The sequence below is a fragment of the Pseudonaja textilis genome, chromosome 2 (genome assembly GCF_049901715.1).
Source record: "Pseudonaja textilis isolate UNSWEBS1 chromosome 2, rPseTex1.2, whole genome shotgun sequence".
NCBI lineage: Eukaryota > Metazoa > Chordata > Lepidosauria > Squamata > Elapidae > Pseudonaja > Pseudonaja textilis.
Genome location: NC_141991.1, coordinates 81629331 through 81653424, shown reverse-complemented (window position 1 = coordinate 81653424; position 24094 = coordinate 81629331). Strand labels below are relative to the sequence as shown.

The 24094-nt window shown below is 40.4% G+C and overlaps 1 protein-coding gene across 7 annotated transcripts; it reads right to left on the bottom strand.

Moving 5' to 3' along the window:
- Positions 1–368: 368 nt before the first annotated feature.
- On the bottom strand, positions 369–23475 carry RNF14 (ring finger protein 14). Of its 7 annotated transcripts, XM_087924463.1 has the most exons (10): positions 21172–21491; positions 18158–18261; positions 16576–16656; positions 15920–16082; positions 13658–13809; positions 12668–13171; positions 11222–11450; positions 10753–10925; positions 9138–9268; positions 369–1104 (listed from the first exon to the last, which is right to left on the bottom strand). In XM_087924463.1, the coding sequence occupies exons 4-10, from the start codon at positions 16071–16073 to the stop codon at positions 1074–1076; spliced, it is 1374 nt and encodes a 457-aa protein (XP_087780589.1). In that variant the 5' UTR covers positions 16074–16082; positions 16576–16656; positions 18158–18261; positions 21172–21491; the 3' UTR covers positions 369–1073. The 7 variants fall into 7 exon arrangements, with proteins under 7 accessions (XP_087780589.1, XP_087780592.1, XP_026552208.1 ...); XM_087924466.1 differs by lacking the exons at positions 18158–18261; positions 21172–21491 and adding an exon at positions 21861–23475; XM_026696423.2 differs by lacking the exons at positions 18158–18261; positions 21172–21491 and adding an exon at positions 21691–21915.
- Between the last annotated feature and the right edge of the window lie 619 nt (positions 23476–24094).

Here is a 24094-nt window from a genome sequence, read left to right as displayed (position 1 = left end):
CTAAGGGTGCAGGAAAACGTACTGCCCTCTTCCTTCTCTGTTCTCTAAGTGGCCAGCAGAAGGGTTCTTGGCATTTATGCCTGCCTTAGAAAAAAAATTCATTTGCTTCCAGTTTGTAGTAGAAGTTGAAGTGCTAACTTTTAGCTATAAAAACTCAAAAGTTGGTAGGAATCTTTTTATTTCCAACTTCTATATATAACCATAGAGTTCATGCTTAATACATTGCAGATAGGAAGAGCAGACAACTTCATGTCATCTTGGCCTAAAAGTATTTCTTTCTGACCTCTTCTGGACAAGCAATTTTTTTTTTTGCAAATTATAATGGAGCAAACAACTTATCAACCAGCGAGATAATCAAACAATGGATCTTTCTATGGACTGACCTGCCAACAGGCTCCAGCAGTAGTTTATTTTGTGAAAACTGAAGGATACATACAAAATGACTTATGGCTAAAGGCAGCCATTTGCAAATATCTGTTTCTCAGACAAACTAAGTAAGATCAGAAGACCAGAAATTTGCCCACAAATCCAATAGGGTGTTGTAGAAGCCTCAAAGTACAGGTCTATTTTTTGAATCTACAGTCATCTTTTGTATTGAACCTTGCCTTTTAAAGTTCATTTTCTATCCATGTCATGATAAGTAGTATCCAAGAAACTCAGGCAGCATCATTATCCATGTTAACAGGATAAAGTGTTAAGAATTGCAGGACCTGAAGAAATCACATGTTTTTACCCTTATTCTTTGTTCCTAGGACAAGGACAACAAACAGTTGCTTACATTCCACAATTGTTGTTGTTCTTGGAACAGGTTTTAGTGATAATAGCGCTAACTAAAAAGAGAAGCACATTGTGAAATTTTAATGTGCTTGATTAAACATTCAGTGCTTTTGAAAATTAAAAGACAACATCCATGAAATTAGTGGTAGCAAACAAAAGCAGTTTTCTAGACATTCTTGAGCTGATTTCTGCATCTCATCTATCGATAATCAAAGTAACTTGAACATGCATGGTACATCTTCAGTTCTTTGCATTTGATTCTGGTTAAAAATTAATCATTTCTCTTCATTCCAAAATTAATCCTCAATTTCCATAGCTTGAAACAGCCTGAAAGAAAAGAAAATTGAATTTTAAACAAGAAAAAGGGCGTTGGTACTTACCTGATACGCCCGTTCTCTGTGAGCTGTTCAGAGCATCCAGAAGTGGGAGGTGCTTCAGTCTCTTCTGGAAAGGCTGGGCTTAAAACTCCGGGATGCTCCTCCTCCTCCACGGGACACCTCCTTAGCGTCCCCCAGTTTTGCGAAGACTGAGTGCCAAAGTCCAGGACTCATCACCTAATCTAGATCCTTACCGGAACGGAACCCCACCAGACAGAAAGAAATGGGTGGGGCTGGATGCTCTTCACAGCTCACAGGGAACGGTCGTATCTGGTAAGTACCAACGCCCTTTCTCCCATGAGCTGTTCAGAGCATTCAGAAGTGGGACATACCAAAGCTTGGCCTGTCCTTAGGGAGGGACTCCATCTGGATCGAAATCCACTCCTAAACTCTATGGACCCTCTGCAGGACTCTTCCGCCAAATGAAGCGTCCGCTGAGGCATAGACATCAATTTTATAATTTCTGACAAAGGGCAATGGTGAAGCCCAAGTCGCCGCTCTGCAGTTTTCGTCTATGGAAGTCCGAGTGGCCCATGCTGCTGATGTTGCCGTACTCCTTGCTGAGTGGGCTGTAATGCCCTTAGGAATGAGATGGACTGGCATTCATAACTTTTAGCTATGGTGGCTCTCAACCATCTACCAATGGTCGTCGACGACACCCTGTGTCCTAAAGTGGATGGGTTGAAGGATAGGAATAGAGCCTCAGATTTTCAAAATGCCGCCATGCGGTCTAGACAGATGCTTAACGCCATTCGAACGTCAAGTCGATGCCATTGATGCTCCAGTCTATGAGATGGTTTTGGACAAAAATTTGGAAGCACCAACTCCTGTGCTCTGTGGAAGGCTGAATTTACTTTAGGGGTGAACGATGGATCCAATCTGAGAACCACGCTGTCCGCATGAAACACGCACAGATCCTTTCTCATCAACAATGCTACCAACTTGGAAATCCTCCTTGCTGATGTGATCGCAATTAAGAAGACCACCTTATATGTCAGGAATTTGAGACTAGCAGTTCTTAAAGGCTCGAACGGGCCAATTGTAAGTGCAGTTAACACCTTGTTGAGCTCCCAAGGGGGATAGCGGTGAATTACAGGAGGTCGTAAGTTTGCAGCACCCTTAAGAAAGCTGCGGATATGTGGATGGTGCGCTATGGAACGAAGGTCACCCCAGGATATCACCGAGGCTAAGGCCGCCACCTGTCTGCATAAAGTATTTGGAGATAGGCCCTTGGTCAACTCCTCCTGTAAAAAGTCCAATAATTGTCCTATTGATGGGGCAGTTGGGTCGATCTTAGGCCCCCCAGCACCAGCGACAGAAAGCGGACCACGTGGCCTCGTATATATGATTTGTAGAGGACTGTCTGGATGCTTGTATGGTGGCAATGGCATCCTCTGAAATCTGTTGGGTCCTTAAACAGTTCCGCTCAACCTCCATACAGCTAGGCTAAGCCATTGTGGGTCCAGGTGAAGTACCGGCACTTGCAAGAGGGAAACCCTCGACGGTGGAATTTTCCAAGGCTGTTCTCTTGACAGGTCCTGTAAGTCCGCGAACTATGTTCGCCTGGGCCAGTAAGGGGCGACCAATATCAGTTCCGCTCATTCCTCCAGTAACATCTGGATCAACCTGGGTATTACGGGGAGTGGAGGAAACGCATATAGAAGTCCAGGAGGCCACTGACATCGCAGAGCGTTGACGGCCTCCGCCCCCTGAGTCAGGTACCTTGAAATATACTGGGGCAATTGGCCGTTGAGGGGAGAGGCAAATAGATCACCGGTTGCCCAAACCTCCGCACTGCTTTCTGGAAGAGAGACGGGTGTAAGCGCCACTCTGCCTGATCTATCGAGGCCTTGCTGAGCCAGTCCGCTTGTGTGTTTAAGGCCCCTGTTATGTGCTCTGCCTTGAGCAAAAACAGATTGGCCTCAGCCCACATGAACAACCTGGCCGTCTCCAGCATCAGAAGTTTGGAGTGGGTACCCCCGTCTGTTTACGTGGGCCTTGGTTGTGATATTATCTGTCAAGACCAGAACGTGGCGTGATTGGAAAAGGAGTAGAAAATTGCGTAACACCAGATGAACTGCTCGCAGCTCCAACAGGTTGATGCTTTGTGATTGTTCAGAAATAGTCCAACTTCCCTGTGCAGTGTGGGATTGGAAGTGAGCGCCCCATCCTACCAGGCTGGCATCAGTTGTGATTGTTGCCCTGTAAGGTTCCTTGAAAGGACACCCCTTGTTTATCATGTTTTCTGACCACCAGCGGAGCGATCGGAGAACATTGTGCGGTACCTTTATCTGGACGTTGGAAGTGGCTCTTCCGGATCGCTGGAAAGATAGCAGGAACCATTGCAGATCTCTAGAATGGAATCGAGCCCAAGGCACAATGGAAATACAAGAAATCAGTTTCCCTAACAGTTGAGACAGAACTGCCAGGGAAACCCTCTTTAAGGCTCTGATCTCTCTGGCCAAAGACTGGATACTATTCAACCTGTCCTGAGAGAGAAAAACCTTGCCCTCCACATTATCTATCACTGCCCCTAAATGAACTAACCTAGTTGAAGGGATCAAATGGCTTTTATCCCAATTTATGGAAAAGCCATGACCTTGAAGGGTCTCCAGAGTAATCTTGGTATCCAAATTTGCTTGATGTCTGGAAGATGACAAAATTAAAATATCATCCAGATAACATTGTAAACAAATAGATTTGATCCTGAGGGAGGCAGCCAAAACCGCTAGGACCTTGGTAAAAGTCCTAGGGCCCGAAGCCAGACCGAATGGTAGGGCGATATATTCGTAGTGCCAATCACAATAGCAAAATCTAAGGTATTTGTAGTGAGGTCTAATTGGTATATGTAAATAAGCCTCTGTCAGATCTATAGAGGTCAGGACATTGTTCTTTCTGATGCTGAGCAGAATGGACTGGAGAGTAGTCATTTTGAATTTTCGATAAACCAATGATTTCTTCAGACGTTTGAGGTCCGGAATTGCCCGCCAGGCCCCCGAACTCTTTGGTACCACAAGCTATAGAGAGTAACAGCCTTGACCCCGTTGTTCAGGTGGGACCTCTCTAATGGCCCGAATATGCAGAAGATGATTGATAGCCTCCTGCATCAACACTCTTTTAATGGGGTCCATGGACCTCGGGCTCCTAATGAAAAAGTTCGGAGTGGAGGATTGAAACTCTAGCGCCAAACCTAACAGAGTCCCTGACCCAAGCATCAGAGGTGGAGCTGTCCCATTGATCAGCAAACAATTTTAGCCGCCCTCCAAATGGGAGCTGCTGTCAAGGACTCACTTGGGGTGACGAAAAAATCAGCTTCTGGTACCTCTGCGGTTTCTTCTGTTTTGGCCTCCTCGCTGACCTCTGTCGGAAGATTCTGACCTATCCTGTCTAAAACTGGGTCTGTAGCCTGATGTTCTTTGTGATCTGGGAACATATGGGCCTTGATAGCCGGTCCGAAAGGAACCCCTTCGAAATGACTGGGGTGTTCTGTATTCAGACCTCCAAAAAAAGAGGGTGAAGCACTTTTTGTTTTTATTCTCAATAAGCAGGGGCTCCAAGACACTGCCAAATAATTTATCCCCCGATATCGGGGCTGATGCCAGCTTGCATTTATGCTTGGTATCTGCCTGCCAATGTCTGAGCCATAGCAGTCTCCGTGCTGATACATGAGATGCTAGGGCTCTAGACAAGAATTTGCCTGCATTAAATGTGGCATCGGTGGAGAATTCCGCTGCTGCAATAATCTTAGCAATGTCCTGGTGGGTTCTGACTTTTGACGCCGGCAATATATCCCTCAAGTGGAAGAGCCATCATAGGGAGGACCATGTAAAAAAGGACGCAGCTGTAGCTGACCTAATGGCCCAGGCATCAGAAACATGCGCCCTACGGAGTGCCAACTCTGCTCTCTTTTCCTCCGGTCTCAGGGCTTCCTCGCCTCGTTGGGAAAGGTTGAAGGAGAGGCCAGTGCCACAATAGGCTCATCCACCTCCAGTGTTTTGAGAAATTTTAAAACTCTGGTGCCAAATTATAATATTGTTTATCGTACCCTGTTGGGGCTGGGTAGGATGCTGCTGATGCCCATTGATTTTGTACTAATTCAGCAAACATACGAGGGACAGGAATAGTTTCTGCCTCATTAACCTGTTGTGAGAATATTAGATCCTTGGATTCGTCCTGAGACCCTGTTGACAATGGATGAGGGCTTGATGTGCCTAGTTTAGCGGCGTTCTTTGCTTTGAACAGTAAAGATTTACAGAGGTGCGGATGAAAAAGGCCAGAAAAGATAGGCTGGTCCAGAATGAGGCCTTCGTCATCCGACATTCTTCATTCTAGTGGGTCAGCCTCTGACAACCCCAAGTCCATCTGATGGATTGACCCTACCTCCATGGGAACATCCTGGTCACCTAATTCTACCTCCTCCTGAAGACCCTGGGCTGGTATGTCAGGGATATTGGGGAATACCTGAGTTTGATGATGTCCCATATGCGCAAAGGATCGAACAGACAGGGATCCCGCTTCCGAAGTAGCCGAAAAGTGTCTCATCTGGATGGATTGCTGAACTCCAGCCGCAATGCCCTTTTGTATGGCTATCTCCATCCATTGCCTCATTTCGATGGGAATAGTCTCAGGTAATCCCTCCTCCTGTCTTAAACCGGCAGCCGTAGGGGTGAATGTTGCCTCTGGGATTCGCCGGGCAGTGCTCATTGGAGGAGATATGCCTATGGGAGGCTGTCCAGAAATAGCCTGTCTGGGCTGGGTGGATAAGTCCAAGGGCCCCAACAATGTACTTGGGCCCTGATCCGATTGTTGTGTCATAGCCATCTTGTCCGCCTCCCTGGCCCGTTTCTGCCACTGCCTTTCCAAGGCTTGGTGCCATCTATGGGCATCCTTATCCGCCGCCTTAAAGGCCTTTTTGGGGCCCACTGACTTATCTCAGGACTTATTTGTCTTGGAGTGGAAGACGTTGTCACCTTCCATTATGGAGGACTGAATCTCGTGTCTCTAACTTTAATTTTTATTATTATTATTATTATTATTATTATTATTATTATTTGTACTTAGGGGTGGTGCCTACCTCTGTGGTTGAAAGTAGGGCGCTTCTCCAAGAGTGTAAGCCTATCTATCTATCTATCTATCTATCTATCTATCTATCTATCTATCTATCTATCTATCTATCTATACACAAACACATACATATATATATATATGCCTACATCTATATGTAAGCCCGTATATATGGGAAACAGTATCTAAGGGTCCCTAGCAAGGGAAGCCTCCCAAGTGCTCCAAGCAAGAAATATTCAGGATCCCTGGTCCCCAACAAAAGAAACCAGCTATACAGGTCCTGGATGGATCCTTTCCTGTCCAAAACGTCCCGCTGTTTGAAATGGCACTTGAGGCTTCGCTCCAATGTAACAATCCAAAAGCAATTCCTGTTTAAGGACTAGCCTGCTTATCCAACGCCAGCAGGCTAAGAGAGAAATAATCCCAGGAAAGTGGAGTGGGAAGGTACTTGCCCCGGTCCCCAAGAAGGGAAACCAGCAGGGAATGGCCCCTGTAATATTTCGGTGCGAACTTGAAGCCATCCGTTTAAAAAGGTGGGAAGGCAGAAACTCTGATGTTAAATGCCTGAGCAGTTTAACAAGCTGCCGCCGCTGCCTCTCCAAAATGTCAGACAAATGATCCTGTAAGGAGAAGTGAGCCGCAGCTGTGAGTGTTCTGCCAAGATCGCAGAGATAAGACGATCGGGGAATTAGATAGGCTAATTGCTTGAAGCGGCCATCTCAGACTGCCTGCGAAGTGGCAGGCTCCGCCAGGCACAAAGAGCTGCTCTCAACTGATCGGGGTGATAACCTAATAGAGCCACAAGCCTTGAAATCGCCAGATTAATAGGGGGAAAAATTTGCAAACCGAATTAACCCAAGAGCAAACCTGAATCTTGACTAGCTGAATCAGAAACCATTCCAGTCAGGGAGTGCACAACCTCTTATTACAAAGCCTGAGCTGGGGGACGCTGAGGAGGTGTCCCGTGGAGGAGGAGGAGCGCCCCGGAGTTTAAGCCCAGCCTTTCCAGAAGAGACTGAAGCACCTCCTACTTCTGGATGCTCTGAACAGCTCATGGGAGAATATTTTACCAACATGGTAACAACTCACGTATATTTCTGTAAAAAGCCCCTGCCCAAAAGAGTAGCAGAATCATACAGCAAAACTAAGAAAGTTTGTTTTCAAAACTGGATTTTTTTCACAACTATGCAGATTTGCACTGTTATCTTATTTGTAATATCAGAAATTAATAAACATGCCATGTTTTAAGAGAGTATTCCTCTCTACTTTACTTTCAGTAAAGAGAAGAACAAACTTAATAGTACTCAGGCCATGATTTATCAAAAAAATGTTAACATTAAAAGATCTGCAATAGTGCATTCAAACTGACTTCTCAAGACTTAACCACTGTTTCTACATACACTTAGTGTACTTTTATTGTTTATAATAGCAGAGACATTTTGGGGGATTTGTTCCAGAACAAAAAATGCTTCTCTTTTAAATAATGTAAAATATACTTTGTATTGTTATTTTCAAGTAAGCACTGATATCTTTTGCATTGCATTTTACTTCTGATACAATTATTTATAAACTAAAACACAAAATGTAATCATAACAAGAGGTAATTTATGGCTGTAGAGAAACTTGGAATAATTATGATTTCTAGCAGTAGCTAATGTAAACATCTGCCACATCCTCCCGCATTCATTAATTCCATATTAGCCAGCACTTCTCTTTCTTTTATCTTTTTCTATTCTCCCCATTTTGTCTGCTATTTATGTGGATAAAGAGTTCTGGAGACTTAGAGGTGTTCACAGGAGCTGTCAACAATAAAATGGAGGATGTGACTGAATGCCCTGCTGCTGCTGCTGCTGCTGCTGCTGCTGCTGCTGCTTGTATGTATGTGATGCATGTATCACATCTTAAAAGGACATAGGATTCTAAGTGCCTGGTGATATCACTGATATTGTTGACAGCTCCTACAGCTACTCCTGTGAGGAATGCATCATTTTGCAAACTGTTTAATGACCCTGATAGAGGAGAATATTGTAGCTCAGGGTTGAAGTGTGGATCTTTGGTGCTCTTTAAGTTTGGTGGCTTTCTTGCAGGCATTTTATTACCCGAACTAGATAACATCATCTCATCAGTAAGGGATGGGGTTTGCTCTCACAACAGTAAACAGCCCAACCGAATGTCTGGAAGAAGACAACCAAGCTCAGAAAGAACCCCTTATTTTGTGACATTTTAGTCAGCCTGGAAGTTGGCTTCAGCATTTGCTTTTGGCACAAATTTAAATACTACAGTACTATTTAAGATTTGGTTAAATATTAAATTTGGGTAGGAAATCTGCTGCGATGCTAATGAAAGTAAATTGTATTGTGTATTTTGCTAAGCTATAGTTTAATCATAGTTATTAAAGTTAGCTGAGTTTACTCTAAGTAAATAAAATCAAACAAGTCACATTATAGATTAGTACAAATGTATGAATGCAGTCTTACTGAACTTACTATTTTCCAATGAAGAGTCCCATCTAAAATTTCAAAGCAGTTAAAATAATTTTAGCAAGTTTTAATTTTTCAATATCATCGCCTCTTGCAGACAAAAAGGTCAAAGGTTTTTGTGTTATACACAATAGTTCAGCAAAGTCTTTAACCAGCTTGTGGAATAAGGCTCCAAACTAACCAGCTTTCAATTTATTAACCATTGCAGTGTTTTTCAAATTTAGTATGTGTGGATTTCAATTTCTTGAATTCCCCAGACAGGATATTGAAGTCCACACATCTTAAAATTACCAAATTTGAAAAATGTTGACCTATTGTTTTGCTTACTTGGTAGTAAGAGATCTCAAAGTCTTCTAGAATGCAAACCCTATTAAATCTTGTAAACTCAGATCTAGAGTGAAATTCCACTTTTCTTTCAGTAGAGAAAAAGGTTACTTACAGGTTAAAACATGGTGAGTCTGGATCACTAAAGTGCTTGTATGGATTTATCCTTGATAAAACACCCATACAAAGCCAACAGAAATACTGCATGCAAGCAGTGCACCTCATCCTGTTACAGCCGTTTAACTTCTGGGGGGGAAAAGAAGGAGAAAAAGACAATTTGACCTGAAATCTTTATGATCCACTGTACTTTGTTAAATGGAAAATAAAAGATGTAGAGGCTACTCCCTCATACTATTTACAACTCAGTATTCCTAATGTATTAACTCATGAAACTGCAATAACAAATGCTGTCTGACTGTTATAAGGAAGAGAATTCTACCTGTCTTTTCTAAATAGCTGAAGCACTAAATGGGATTTTTACCTACAGATAGTCCTTGATTTACAACCACAATTGAGCCCAAAATTTCTGTTACAAGGGCGAGACAGCTGTTAAGTGAGTTTTATTCTATCTTACGATCTTTCTTGCCACAGTTGTTAAAGTGAATCACTGCAATTGTTAAATTAGTTGAACAGTTTTTAAGTGAATCTGGCCTCCTGACTGGTTTTGCAAAAGGTGATCACGACCTCAAGAAACTGCAATTGTCATGAGTCAGTTGCCAAGTGTCTGAATATTGATCATGTGATCATAGGGAATGCTGCAATGGTCATAAGTGTGAAAAATGGTCATAAGTCACTTTTTCAGTGCCACTATAACTTTGAATGGTCACTAAATGAACTGTTGTAAGTTGAGGACTCCCTGTACAGTACTTCATAGTATTGCCAAAGTGGAGCTTCAGAAATAATAGAAAAATCCATTGTCAACAATCCTCCATTCTCAGCTGCTAGGAAGCATATCAACAGTAGAGATATAAAGTGATATAGGCACGTATGTGTGTGTGAGAGAGAGAGGAGGGAGGAGAGAAGGAGAGGGAGGGAGGGAGGGAGGGAGAGAGAGAGAGAGAGAATGTCAGAGTTGTTTGTACCACAAAGAGCAGTCTTTGAAAACTAATATGAAAACATTCTCCAGAAACTTTTTCCAACTTCTAAAGTGGTGTTCTAAAATGAAGGAAATAATTTTATTGAATGAAAAACCTAACTTCAAAACTGTACCTAAGTTCAAAACCTGTGGAAAGAACTGAGAAAACTGAATTGAAAAAGTGACTTTTAATTCCCTTCAAGATTATATTGTATGAATTACTGGAAAATGCTTTGACGATGAAAAGTGTGGATATATTTCAGTTCTTCTTGGTCTCGTTAACATTTTTCTAGCAGTTTCTAACTAGTTCTATTGCTGATTATATAATGACAATTTGAGACAATGTATTTGTAGTGTTTTTCTTTCAGTTTATAAGACAGGTATTTCTAGATGTTAAGAAGCAGCCTTCTTACCACTTACAGGTTTTTACCACAGGAAAGGGCAACGAAAATCCTATCATTCCCAACACAACCAAAAGTTACTGTGGATATGATCCTAGCATATAGTCAGGATTGGACTGAGCTGATATTCTAAAAATTTGCTATCCACAGGAATTCAAAGCTGGACCACAATTCTTGCTCATAAAAAGCTAAACTAACATATTTTGAGTCTCCAGAACATTTTTCAGTCATGCCCTTCTTTGCTATGATCTTACCTCAATAGGAGTTGCACAGCGAGGACATGATTTGGAATTGTTTTCTAGCCATTTTTTACTTTCCATCTCCTCTAAAGCCTTTTGAATAACTCTTTTGCCATAGCGTTGCTCCAAAAATCGCTGTGTGGCTTCGTCTGCTTGAAGATATTCATTGCGCAAATCTGCTAGCTTCTCTGCATTAAGAACAGAAAACGGTATAAAGTTGAACAAATATATTACCTATTTCACAAAAAAAGTCATTAGTTACTGGACTTACTGGACTTTTGCTGACAAAGATGAATAGACATAGCATTTGGACTGTTTTCGTTATCTAAAAGATAAGTTATGGGCAAAAGCTGAGGAAAACCTGAGTTTCCTCAGTGCCAGTCCATCATTTTAAGAGCTTACTCTCCAACAGTACACTAATTCTCTTATATAAAGCATTAATATTCAGAGAGCACTGAATGCAAGGTCCTTTATGGTTACTCACCTGCAGTGACTTTACAAGGGGAAACTCCATGATAGGTCATTTTACACAAAGTGCAGAATGCATAATTACATTGTGAACAGATGCCCATAGTGCAAGAAGGATCCTGCATCACTGGGGTTTGGCAGCTTGGACGTGGGCAATAGACTACATCGGCCATCAAGTCCAAACTTGACTGAAGCAGAAGGCGATCATAAAGTGCAAATAGCTTCTCTTCCACCAGCTCTTTCACCTTCAAGGCAAGTGATGAAATATGTTAGAGGATTTTGATGTAGCAAGATTTACCCTGTATTATATTTATGAAAATAATCTGACAGAAGAGTACAAAAGACACTAATCAATTGATCTGCAGAAGCTGTAGCTATTACCCTCAGTTTGTATCAAAATTGGAAGTGATTATTTTCTTATCAATACATACTTCCAAGCAGAGGTGGTATTCAGCAGATTCTGACCAGTTCTGGAGAACCGGTAGCGGAAATTTTGAATAGTTTGGAGAACCGGCAAATAACACCTCTGACTGGAGATTTTACAGTATCTTTCCCCTGCCACGCCCACCAAGCCACACCCACAGAACCGGTAGTAAAAAAATTTGAATCCTACCACTGCTTCCAAATCTTAGTTAATAACAATCCAAAGACTTCAAAGATTTAGAAAGGACTCCAGAATATTACTGAATTATATCGGGGCCAATTCTTTACAAAACGTAGAAACTTATATTTAACCCTAAGCTTAGACCAAAATTCTAAAGTTATCAAAAAGTTAATTTACAAAATAAAATAAAATAATAAACCTTTGTATACTGCAGGACAAACCACCTTACACATGTCTGTTCTTATAAATTAGGTGAATACTAAAGCTCTGGCATAGTTCTTTGGGATCCTACTTCTTTTGCAAAAGATACGGTCATCTCTTTAAGCACTTACAACATTAGCTGCCAGAATCATTTTAACAATATAGGTAGTCACTGCTATAATTGGTCATTATAGTATATTTTTAAGTCCTCGATTTACAACAGTTCACTTAGTGACCAAGATTTCAACAGCACTGAAAAAAGTGAGTTACGACCATTGCAGCCATCCCCATGGTCGCGATCAAAATTCAGACACTTGGCAACTGGTTCATATTTACGACGGTTGCAGTATCCCAGGGTCCTATGATCCCCTTTTGGGACCTTCTGACAAGCAGCGTCAATGGGGAAGTCAGATTCACTTAATAACCATGTTACTATGGTTAACAACTCACTTAACGACTGTGGCAAGAAAGGTGGTAAAATGGGGCAACATTCACTTAAATATTTCACTTAGCAACAGAAATTTTGGGCTGAATTGTGGTTACAAGTTGACGTAAGTCGTATAGCTTTCCTTTCTGGAGAATGCCCAACTATTTTTATGTTCCAGTGACAGGACAGGATGCATACCATGTCTGACCCATAACTGTCTTTTCTTTTACCTGCCCAGGAGTGGCAACAGATGAACATTCAGGTTCTGGACAGTTCAGGCAATGGACCTGTCCATCTTTGATTTGAATTTCAAAGTAGTTCTTTAAGCAAATCTTGCAGTACACATGCTTGCAGTCTTTAAAGTCCATACATTCGCTTCCCTGTTTTACTGAAAAACAGATATCGCACGTGAACATTTTACAGTTGAAATTCTTCTCCTTTTGGGACTGATCAAAGTCTAAAATTTCCTTAATCAGGATTGACAAAGATTCAACATCCTCTACAGTGCTCGTATCAGAGGATTCTTTATGTGCGGATGCAGCATCTCTGATGTCATAGCAACCATCTTCTTCCTTTGGCTGTTTTTCTTGCTTAGTTATCTCCGGTTCAAACGGGGAAGTTATATTCAGATAAGCAAGTGTCTCTTCTTTGAGAAATTGCATCCAGGCAAATAGGACCACAGAACCTCTGTTTTCTTCCCATAAGTTATCTAGGTGCCTGCAAAGAGCAGTGAGCTGGAAGAGAGGAGGAGGTAGAAAGAAGAGTTAGAAAAACATTTCCCCCCACAAATCTTAAGTCAATATTACTATATCCTTAAAAGAACAAGATTTCATGAAACAGTATTTTAATAGTATTACATCCATATTTCAAGCTCCACATGAAGCTGTTATCTGAACATTAAGGACTACTATACCTGCAGAGATAAAACGCAACTTCAAAAATTACTTATATACAATTTCCAAATATTCTATACAAATAATATTAAGGTTTTAAAGTCACAATTATTGACATTATAATTAAAAATAATTTATGAGAAGTTTTAACACACATATTATTTTCCCTAGCTAACCTGAATTTTAATTATGATGCTTCCTTTTAGCAATCTTCCTTTGGCTGCAACAAGATCACCAATCATTCATTTAAAAACCTTATCATAAATGTTCCTTATCATCCTGGTGGATTATATAAATTATGTGCTGTGTAAAAGATCAATGCCAAACCTGAGCCTGAGACAGCCACTTGCAACTGAGAAGGAACGCAGGTGGGGAAGTTGAAGGATAGTCCGGTGGGAATTCAAAATTCAGCACTACTGGAGGCAGAAAGCTTACTGTATATTCAAGCTTGCTGTTTTCAAGATTCCCTGTGAAGTTGCCTAAAACAAAATTTATTTATTTATTTAATTTGTTTGCTGTTTATCTCACTGCAAGGCAACTCTGGGCGACTTACAAACTAATCTGATCACCCAATTTCCAAGTCATGCTATTTAACTGAATGGTTCAATATTATTTCCATAAAACCTTTCCATTGAGAAATTCCCATGACAATTCCTTCAAAAGTTGCTTTAGTTCAGGCATGTTGAGTAAATGTGGCCCTCCAAATATAGTTAAGACTGCAATCCCCATCCACTTCTTCAACATTGGTGATCTAGACTAGGGCTCATGGGAGATGTTCAGTGACCTCTGGAGACCCATGTGTTGGCATCTCTTTGTACAACACAGAACCGTCTATGTTAGGGTACAGGGTTATTTTGTCAACTACTTTCTTGATTCACCACAATTATCATACAGAGAAAAGGATCTTGCATCTTCTGTCTCACACATAACATATCAAGAAAACTCTGGATGGAGGCAGCAGCTCTGGTATGGATTAGAGAATGGTAAATCTAAATAATTAACCCTTGGAAGAGCATGATTTACAGATAGGGTGGCATGCCTTCCTGTGGAAAAGTAGAAACAAGTCACATTTGTATTTTTATAGACACAAATTGAGAGATTCTTTGATACTGACCTGGGAAGACATTAAGAAAAAACATTACATGAAAATCCCGAGCTGGCTATCCACCATGGAGGCAATGATCCACCCCAATACACTAGATGTAGGTAAAATGGCTAGGTATAATGAAATTTTAGATAATCAAGGAACATTAAAAAGCAATCAGGAATTAAAAGATCAGGGAATAATTATAGATTGGTGGCCATATCTTCAGCTACAATCATGATATAAAAAAAGATGCAGAGTAATGTGGATTTGATACCTAATTAAAACAACTAGATAAAATTTTGGTAGGCCCAGAAAAAAAAATTAATATCAAGAATATATAACTATTTACTAAAATTCAACATGGAAGAGGAAATATTAAAAGGACCCATGATAGCATGGGCCAAAAATTTTGGACATAATATTGAACTTGAAGATTGGAAAAAAAAATTGGAATAAAAACTATACAGTAACAAAGTCCGCTGCATTCAAGGCAAATCAATATGTTTTATCATTGGCATCTGGCCCCAACAAGGTTGGCAAAAATGTACCCAAATCTGAACCCAAGTTGTTGGAAATGCAAACAGGGACAAGGTATCTTCTTTCACACATGATGAATATGCCCCGAAGTAAAAAAGTATTGGATTAAAATACAAAAATGGTTGTACAAAATTATAAAATGTCAAATAGAACCGAAGCCAGAATTTTAGGGACAATTAAGGGGAAATATAATAAAAAAATAAAATACATGATCTTGCATACAACTACAGCAGCAAGAATGGCGCTTGCACCATGTTGCAACAAGGATACTATACTATCAGAAGGTCTAGTAATCCAAAAGATCTTACATTGTGCGGAAATGGATAAACTCATCCTAGAGTTAAAAGGCAAGGAAGACTTGGAGTATTATACGGTTTGGAAAAATTGGTATGAATGGATGGACAATAAGGAATAAGAATTGTAGAGATCAGAAGAAGATATAGAAATGTATATGAATAATTAGAAATGTATGGAAAAGTGTATGTAACAAAGATGCCTCATTATTTGTAAAAAGGAAAAAGGACAATAAAAATATTAAAAAAGAAAAGAAAAAAAATCTGGCTGGCTCCTGAACGTTCTCCGTTAGCCCTCTTCACCCACTTCCAAAATCACTTTGACTTCCATCAAAATCAATTTGGGCTTGAATTTAGAGTTAGAAATACTGTCTTCTAGTCATGTTATTCTCAGATTGGATTACAACATAAAACTGTCCGAAGTGTGTGCAAAATATGAATTCCTGCCTTGCACGTGTGTATGTCTATATTCAAACAGATAACTCTGAAACATATATCCTGAAATATCGTGTAAGCCAACTCTTACGTTTTGCACAGGCTAACATAACTCTGAGGGAGACAGGTAGTTAAGAAATAGGATTGATCAATCAATCAATCAATGTTCCATATTTGGCAGTACTGTACTAGAATACCTTTCAAGAAAATCAGAATCTAAAAAGGAGTTGGATTTACCACTCAGAGATACTCTGAAATTCTGAGGCACAGCCACGGAGATTCGAGTTTCTCCTCCTTGTACATCTTGTGCTCTCTTGAATTCATCTTCATCATAAATACTTGCCAAAGCAAGAAGTTCATCCTCCTGAGAATCCTTGTCTTCTGAAGACATTTAAATGATCTGTGGATGATAAACATATTTCTAGAATATATTATGAAGACACCGTAGACTGAATAATCTGCTCCAGGAATTAAAGAGAGCTCATCAATACCCAAATGGACAGCAGCAGATTTATGATTTATGAAATTTTCTGATTTATGAAATCTTTTCATCTCAAGTAGATTCCAGGAAACATTCAAATGCTTTTACTTATTTTAGTTAAACATTTAGGTAAACATTGTCTTTAAACAAAATGCAGTACAGTTGGTCTTAACTATGGAAGTTGAAACAAAATAACTTCAATCACAGATTATAAATCAGTTTAGTTTCAGTTAATTACACTTAAGGAAGACTAAGGTTCCCATGCTAAAGTATTTAACAGAAATTAAAAGTTTCTAATCTCTCCCTTGTGGCTTGGAAGGGGGAAAGAGTTTAAAAGCCCAAGACACAGGAAAATAAAGATAAGCAACTGTCTATTATGAGTGAAATAGGCTAATCTCATCACGGACCTCACCTGCAAGGCTCTCTTCTTCCTTATAAAACTCCTCCAGGATCCTTTCCTGTTTCTGATCAGTTTTTCATTGAAGTGCCACCCCTGCCATGAAATATAGTGCCCAGAGAAAAATATTTGATCCATACAACATTACTTTAAAAGTTAAATCAAATGTAATATTCTCTCGAATCTTTACAAACTATTAAAACATACATTGTAAACTTTTTAGTTTAGCTGGTTTTTAAAAATTCTACCATTGCTACCAAGGAACAGGTATAGACTTCAACGGATAGTTAGGAATGCAGGAAAAAAAACTGCAACCAGCCTGCCTTCCATTGAGGATCTCTATACTGCACAAGAAATATAGAACAAGGGCTGAGAAAATATCTACAGACCCTTCATATCCCTGGACATAAACTGTTTCAACTCCTCCCCTCAGGATGCTGCTATAGAGCATTGCATGCGAAAACAACTAGACACAAAGACAATTTCACCCCTTGACATCACTCTACTAAATGCCCAATTACCACAGCATTATCTTATGCCTAAGGATATTTACTCATGTAGTATGGCTGTATTGCTATTATTCTTCTCATCTTTCCTATTACCTACTCCTATTGGTATTTTATGGCTATCACTTCGTTGGTTGTATCTTATGATTTATCATTTTGTTGCTTGTACAGCTTATGCACCAGAAACAAATTCCTTGTGTGTCTAATCACATTTGGCCAATATAGAATGTTCTATTCTGTTCTGTTCTATAAATATTTTTTTAAAAAAAATAAAGACAGTGATATGTAAAGAGATTGAATAAATCAATCTTTGGTATTCTTATCTTTACTAATGAAATTTTGTCCACTCAATAAATCTCACTAGGCTATTAGCAACTGGGTTGATATGCAGCATGTAATAACTTAGCATGAATCAACATAGACAATCACCTCCATCATCTTAACCTTGTCTTGCTCAGCTTGTTAATTAAACTTTTCAAAGTTTAAGTACATTGCACAAATCTAGAATAGCTAGATAAAGAAAGCTTAAGTTGAAACCTTACTTGCAGTTAATGGGAAGTTAAAGGTGGCAGTTTCAGGTTCATACAGCCTGAAAGATTCAATGAAAATGGCTAAGATGTGCAAGACAAGAGGAAAATGACGTCATGTAAATTCACCTTAAGTTCACGGTAATTTAAGATATTGTGTGAATCAAGTCATACTATGGATTGTGTGGCTTGTTGGCCACACAACAGGTTGGCCTGTTCTGATTCAGTCATTGTCATTTCTAAACCGTAGCTCATGGCATAGCATCTTGTGCTGGAAAACTTCAAGTTCTCCCTAACCTCTCTGGCTTCAGATATCACTTTTCTTGGACCAAAATAGCTTCTCCCCTTCTGAATTTTCTATTCCTCTTTTTACTTCACTTGGAGCAGTGAAGCTACAGTTGTTTTCAGCACAGCTTAGGCAAGAAGTAACGTTATCTGTCATCTGTATAGCATCAAAGAATACACTGGTAGAAAAATTAACAAAATGGCAATGGTAAAGATTGAAAAAATAATGGTAAGTACATAATTGATTTAATCATATATTGCCCTAATGATTCCACTTGCCATCTCTTCCTCTGCTGCTGCTTCCCTAATATCAAAATTATGACTCTTGGTTCCACAGGACAAAGACATGACTTTCAGCTACATTATTAGTACAGCAATCTTACCTAAAAAGACATATGCAAAATATATTTTATTCCACCAAAATAAATTTACTGCTCAAATTATTTGCATGAATACATCAATCAGATTTATTAAGAATGGTTATTTATTGATTGATTGGATTTCTATGCTGTCCATCTCACTAGTTCTGGGCAGTTTACAGTATCAGGAGCAATTAAAATGGAAACATTAAAAAAATATCATGTCTTAAAACAGAAATGGCTAACATTAACAATACATTAAATAAAGGACCAGTGACTAAGCAGGTGTGGAGGTGGGATCTTATCGAATTTACAAGCCATCTCCGGCGTTTTGAGGCCCTGTTGGAAGGCTGAGAGGGTGGGGGGTAGATCTCACATCTAAGCGGGGATGATGTTTGAAAGGGCGGAAGCTAAGGCAGAAAAGGTTCTCCTCCTGGACTCCACCAGCCACAATTCCTTGGCTGACAGGATTCACAACATCCCCTTTTTGTCAGCACAAGTGGGGTGGGCCAATCCCATTGGGGAGATATGGTTCCTCAGATATCCCGGAGCTATGTCATAGAGGGCTTTAAAGGTGATAACTAACAGCTTGAATTGGTTCTGGAATCAAACTGGAAACCAGTGCAGTTTACACAACAGATTTGTTACACGGGCCACCTAAACTGTTCACACTGCTTCATTTTGTGCCAACTGAAGCTTCTGAATATTCCTCAAGAGTAGTTTCATGTATAGCAGGGGTCTCCAACCTTGGCAACTCCAAGCTTTGCTGGTTGGGGAATTCTGGGAGTTGAAGTCTGCCAGGCTTAAAGTTGCCACAGTTGGAGACACCTGATGTCGAGCACACTGCAGTACTCCAAGCATTAGATGACCAGGGCATGAGTGATTGAGTGCAGGGACTCACAATCCAGGAAAGGGTGCAAAATGAAGTTGAGTAAATGCACTCCCCCCTACGACTGCCACTTGCTCTTTGAGTAGGTGAGCCTAGAACAAGGTGTCAAACTCGTGTCACATCACATGACGTATTGCGACTTTTTCCCCTTCACTAAAATGGGGGTTAGGCATGGTCAGCGTGTGACCCATCTGGCCCATGGGCCACGAGTTTAACATCCCTGGTTTAGAACTCCCAGGTTGTGCACAGAATCTGTCTGGAGAAGTATAACCTCATCCAGAACTTAAAGTTGTTAAACTAGGTCTCAAGGCTCCATATACCCATATCCACTCAGTCCTGCCAGGATTTAAGTGATGTCTGTTGTTCCCCCAAAACCTCCAGACACCCTGAAACAGAAATGACAGCAACATTTGTGTCACACTGGTTATATAAAGTTGAGTATCAGCGGTGTACTGATGATACCTCATCTCACAGTATTGGATGATCTCACCTATTCAGTTATATTTTCACCTCATTTATTTATTAAATTTATTTGCCATTTATTTCACTGTAGGGATATTCTAAGCAGCTTATAATAATAAAAAGAAAGAAAAATGAAAGGGCGTAAACAGGAGTAAAATAGAATAAAATAAACAATGAGAAAGGAAGACAACAAAAATAAATACATCAATAGGATAACCAAAAAGATGGCTGGCTAGAGAGCAGAGAGCAAAGGGAGGGAAGCAGTGGTGGGATTCAAATTTTTTACTACCAGTTCTGTGGGCGTGGCTTGGTGGGCGTGGCAGGGGAAGGATACTATAAAATCTCCAGTCAGAGGCTACCAGTTCTCCAGAATTGGTCAGAACCTGCTGAATAGCACATCTGGAGGGAAGGTGGAGGCTGCCATCAATCTAGCAGCCACCTCCAGTGTGGAACTCCCCCATTTGATCCCCAGGCCAACCAGCAGAATCAGGTCCTTAGGCGCTTTTGCAAAAGGATAGGAGGCTGGAGGCAGATTTTACCTTAAAGCTGGGGTTCCCAACTGGAAGGTGAAAGATGATATTCTAGGGAGTGCGAAAACTTGGGTTTAGAAGTTTCAAAATTATAGTGTAGATGTATAATTACATGCATATAATTATTTATTTTTAAGGGATGCAAGAATATATTAGAAGTGTTCTAGGGGTGCAGGGTATAGAAAAGATTGGAAACTCCTGCTTAGGCTTAGAGGGTAAAGTCTTCCAAAGGGCCAGGTGCAATTGGTATCTTTTTAATTAGTCACATGATATAATTTTATTTTCTGAATAATCAGAGAAATGTATGCAAGTTTTTGCCAGAAGCAAAAAACAACCCATTTGTCCAGTAAAGAGTCAAAGAAATATAGTATTTACTTTCTATAAAAAAGGGATATTTTTTTCTGACTATGCTATAAATTTTCATGAATGGTGTTCTTGATAATTAAGTTTGGTTTCATATGAACATTTATTAAAACTAGCAAGGTTTCCCCTTCCTAAATCTGGCTTACTTGGCAATTATTTTATCTATCAAAGAAATGAAAGTAGGTTAAAAATATAGGCCAGGAAAGGTGTGTGTATCACAAATTATTGTCCTGCCTAAGATATTATGTTCAATGAATTCCCATAAGCAGGCTTTCGAAAGTTGTTTTGTTAAAAAAAAAAAAAAACACCAGAAACTTTCTAATTTCCCTAAACAGATTTCATATGCTATTAATTCAAAAGACTGCAAAAGTATCCTTTGATGGTTAAGAGGCTTCAAAAGCTGGAAACGCAAACTCTTTGGAACAGTAGAACAGACATCCAAATGACCAAAGTCTTAAAGCAGGGGTCTTCCAACTTGACAGTTTTAAGACTTGTGGACTTCAACTCCCAGAATTCCTCCTCCAGTCAAGTTAGCTCAGGAATTCTGGGAGTTGAAGTCCACAAGTCTTTAACGTGCCAAGTTTGAAGAACCTTGTCTTAAAAGAAATGGGCCGCTTGGTTTTGAGTCACAAATAATATCCATTCACTGCTGCAGCACCCACCCACCCTAAACACACACAAAATACTTACTACAGGGATCCTCTAAGGTTTGTCGGAGTAACAAAAATAATCGGGTAGGTGCCATCAAAACGTTTTCGACTTCTAGAGACCCATGGATAAAAAGATTTTCTCCCGAACAAAAAAGAATAGCGACAAAAGAGCGCCTTTGCTGGGGAGAGGGGTGGGGGGAGGAAACAACAACTTTGGAACCCACCCAAAGAGGCCGAGCTGCCTATTCGTGGTTTTTAAAACCCAAGCGCGGAGCCTGTTGAAAAGGCCGAGGCGTTTCCCTTGGTATTTCCAGAAAGAGCTGAAAGGCGCCCCAAAGCGCAAGAGCGCCTTCCAGTCCTGGTAGGTAGGTGCTAGCGACCGAGTGACGTCACAGAACCTTCAAGAAGAGCGAAGGGAACCAAACCGCCGCGATACACAACGCGCCCTTCCGGCTCCGCTTTTGCTGACTCGAGTCCGCTTTCCACTCCATCCCGCTTCTTTGCTGTAACCACCACCACCACCACCATCACACAAGCCTCGATTCACCCTCGGTCCCACCTTCGGACCCTTTCCCCCGCTGACCAGGACACCCGTTCCCGAAGCACTCCTCCTCCTCCTCCTCCGCTTGCAAAGCCTGCCTTCGGCGACCAGTTCAGTCTCGGATTGCGAGAGTTTCGGGGAAAGGAGAAGGGGGAAAATAAAATAAAATAAAATAAAATAAAACCAACCACGCTAGGAAGGGAAAGCGAGGGCGGCGTTTCAGTCTAGCGAGGTCATGCGCGTCCGCCGGTTTCCGGTTCGTTTGGCGAAGCTATAGTGAGGAGGTCCAAGGAGCCAAGGCCACCGGTGTTGGCGCGGGTGGAAGGGACGCAGGAGCGGTGGCTGCCGAAATCGCGTTTTGTTTTCCGCCCAGGGGTGGATGGCGCTAGAATCGGTTGAGCTGAAGGTTTCCTGGTTTTGCCTTTAGTTGTAGTTTGAAAAAGAAGAGCAGGCTTTTAGGAGCCACAACGTACTTCGAGGCTTTCCGTTTGCGACAAGCTGCTAAACCACTGGAAACTGCATTCTGAGGCAAATAGACTCAACGAGTCTATTTGCCTCAGAACGAGTTTACTTGGAAGGATCTTGTAAGAGCTGCTTAATACAGGATTCCGGTGTGTGTTTATTTGTTTTATTTATTTGCCATACAGGTACAGTGTAAGATAAGTGTAAGTGTGAACATAAACAAGAACAAAGGGAGTAAATACAGATAAATGGGGACAGTAAGACAAGGGATGGTAGGCACGCTGGCCTCTTTGCATCTTGTGCTATTGCGTTTAGTCAGTTATTTCTTAAGCTGCTCAAAGTTATCAGAGAATCGATGCGCTCATTATCCCTTAGTCCCCGAATGATGTGTGAGGGAACAATTATGTTAAATTATGTAGAGTTACTAGTATTGGGCTGCAAAAAAAAAAACGGTAGTATGGAAGCAGAAAGAGATCACTGTGCTCTTAGGAACATCACTCTGCACTCCAAAATATCAGATCCACTTTTTAATTGTCATGACAGTCCTAATCCAGCCTTCCTTCTCTCCTGGGAATAGAAAATTTGAGTACTTTTTAAAAGAAATGAACCATGAACAGATAAGTGTAAAAAATAAAATGGTAGAATGCAATTAGTAAGGTACAATAAGTAAACATTAAACCTAAAATCTCCCAGAGATAAGTATAATCCTTATTTAATATTTGAGTTATGAAATGTGTTAAATCATTTTTAAAGCAAAAACTTTCACTATTGAGTTTTCAACTAAGGGTACCTGGTTTAACACCAACCTGTAATAACCCAACAATGGTTTCCAGTTACAATGGAATTCTGCATCAGATTTAAATCACTAGTAAAAAGGCTTGATTTAAATCATAACTTTTAAAGACCAACTGTCATCTGTCTCACAGTGGCTTCTCCTCTGACCCACCATTGATTGACAGTCCCATTCACTTTAATGGGATGTCTGGTGATGTGGCAGTGACACAACAGTGAGGGATGGGATGGGCAGCAGGTGAGTGGATGTCTGCTAACAGGCTCTGCCATGATGGATCTGAAATGACAGGAGCTTTTTAAATGTAAGGACTCATTCTTGCTGGTAGAATCTTTAATATTATTTGCAAACAAAATGGTTTCCTATTTAGCTTGCACAGCTTAGATTCATTGAATGGGTTTACCAAAAATGTAAATATTGCAGAATATACAGCCTCAGGGCTATATAACTAACCTCCATTTTGTGCTAAATAAACTAAACTATTAATGTATCTTAAATAGAAAACAATCTTAGATCAACTTTTACTCCAAAAACAGTTTATTAAAATAAATGTGATAAAAAAAGAAAAAAATCTGATTTAAATTTTTAAAAAGCTGGGTTTTTTTTTTTAAATCAATTTTTATCCACCCTGATTGTTGCATAACTTGATTAGCCATTCTTCCAGGAAAATAATCAAATGATTATTGATTATAATCGATAATTTGTTATTGATTATAATCAATAACAAAGATATCTTTGCTGTATTTAAGAGTGACTTAGGGACAAAGTAGAATTAGAGGAAATGATGAAAAAACCCAGGAAAAAAGAGCTTTTGATTAAAATTTGAATTTCCCAGGAATCTGAGATGTTCAGCTAATTAAGTTAAAGGGAAGAGATATTTCAAGAAAATTCTAGACACCAAATCCAGATAAGAACTTGTGCTGTGGTTCAGGTTGCAGCGCTGCAGCGGGGTGGGAAGAGAAGAGCAAGTTCTCTCATCCCCAATCTGCATGTTTGGAGGCCCCGGTGAGGGGCACGTAGACCCTGGAGGGGAAGACGAAGGTGTAAGGAAGCCCAAGGAGAAGTTTGACAGCAGCGGCTGTTGACAGCTTTGAGGGAGACCTCATTTGCTCCAACGTGTCAGTGATCGGCCATCTCGATGGCAGACCGAAGTCGCAGTGCTTTAGCCCA

Coding starts and splice junctions, on each gene's coding strand:
- RNF14 (XM_087924466.1), bottom strand. CDS start 16,073: ATGTCTTCAGAAGACAAGGATTCTCAGGAGGATGAACTTCTTGCTTTG. Junction 13,810..15,919: donor TTTCAGAGTATCTCTGAGTG/GTAAATCCAACT, acceptor ATTTTGTTTTAG/GCAACTTCACAGGGAATCTT. Junction 10,926..11,221: donor CCCTTGTAAAGTCACTGCAG/GTGAGTAACCAT, acceptor TTCTTAATGCAG/AGAAGCTAGCAGATTTGCGC.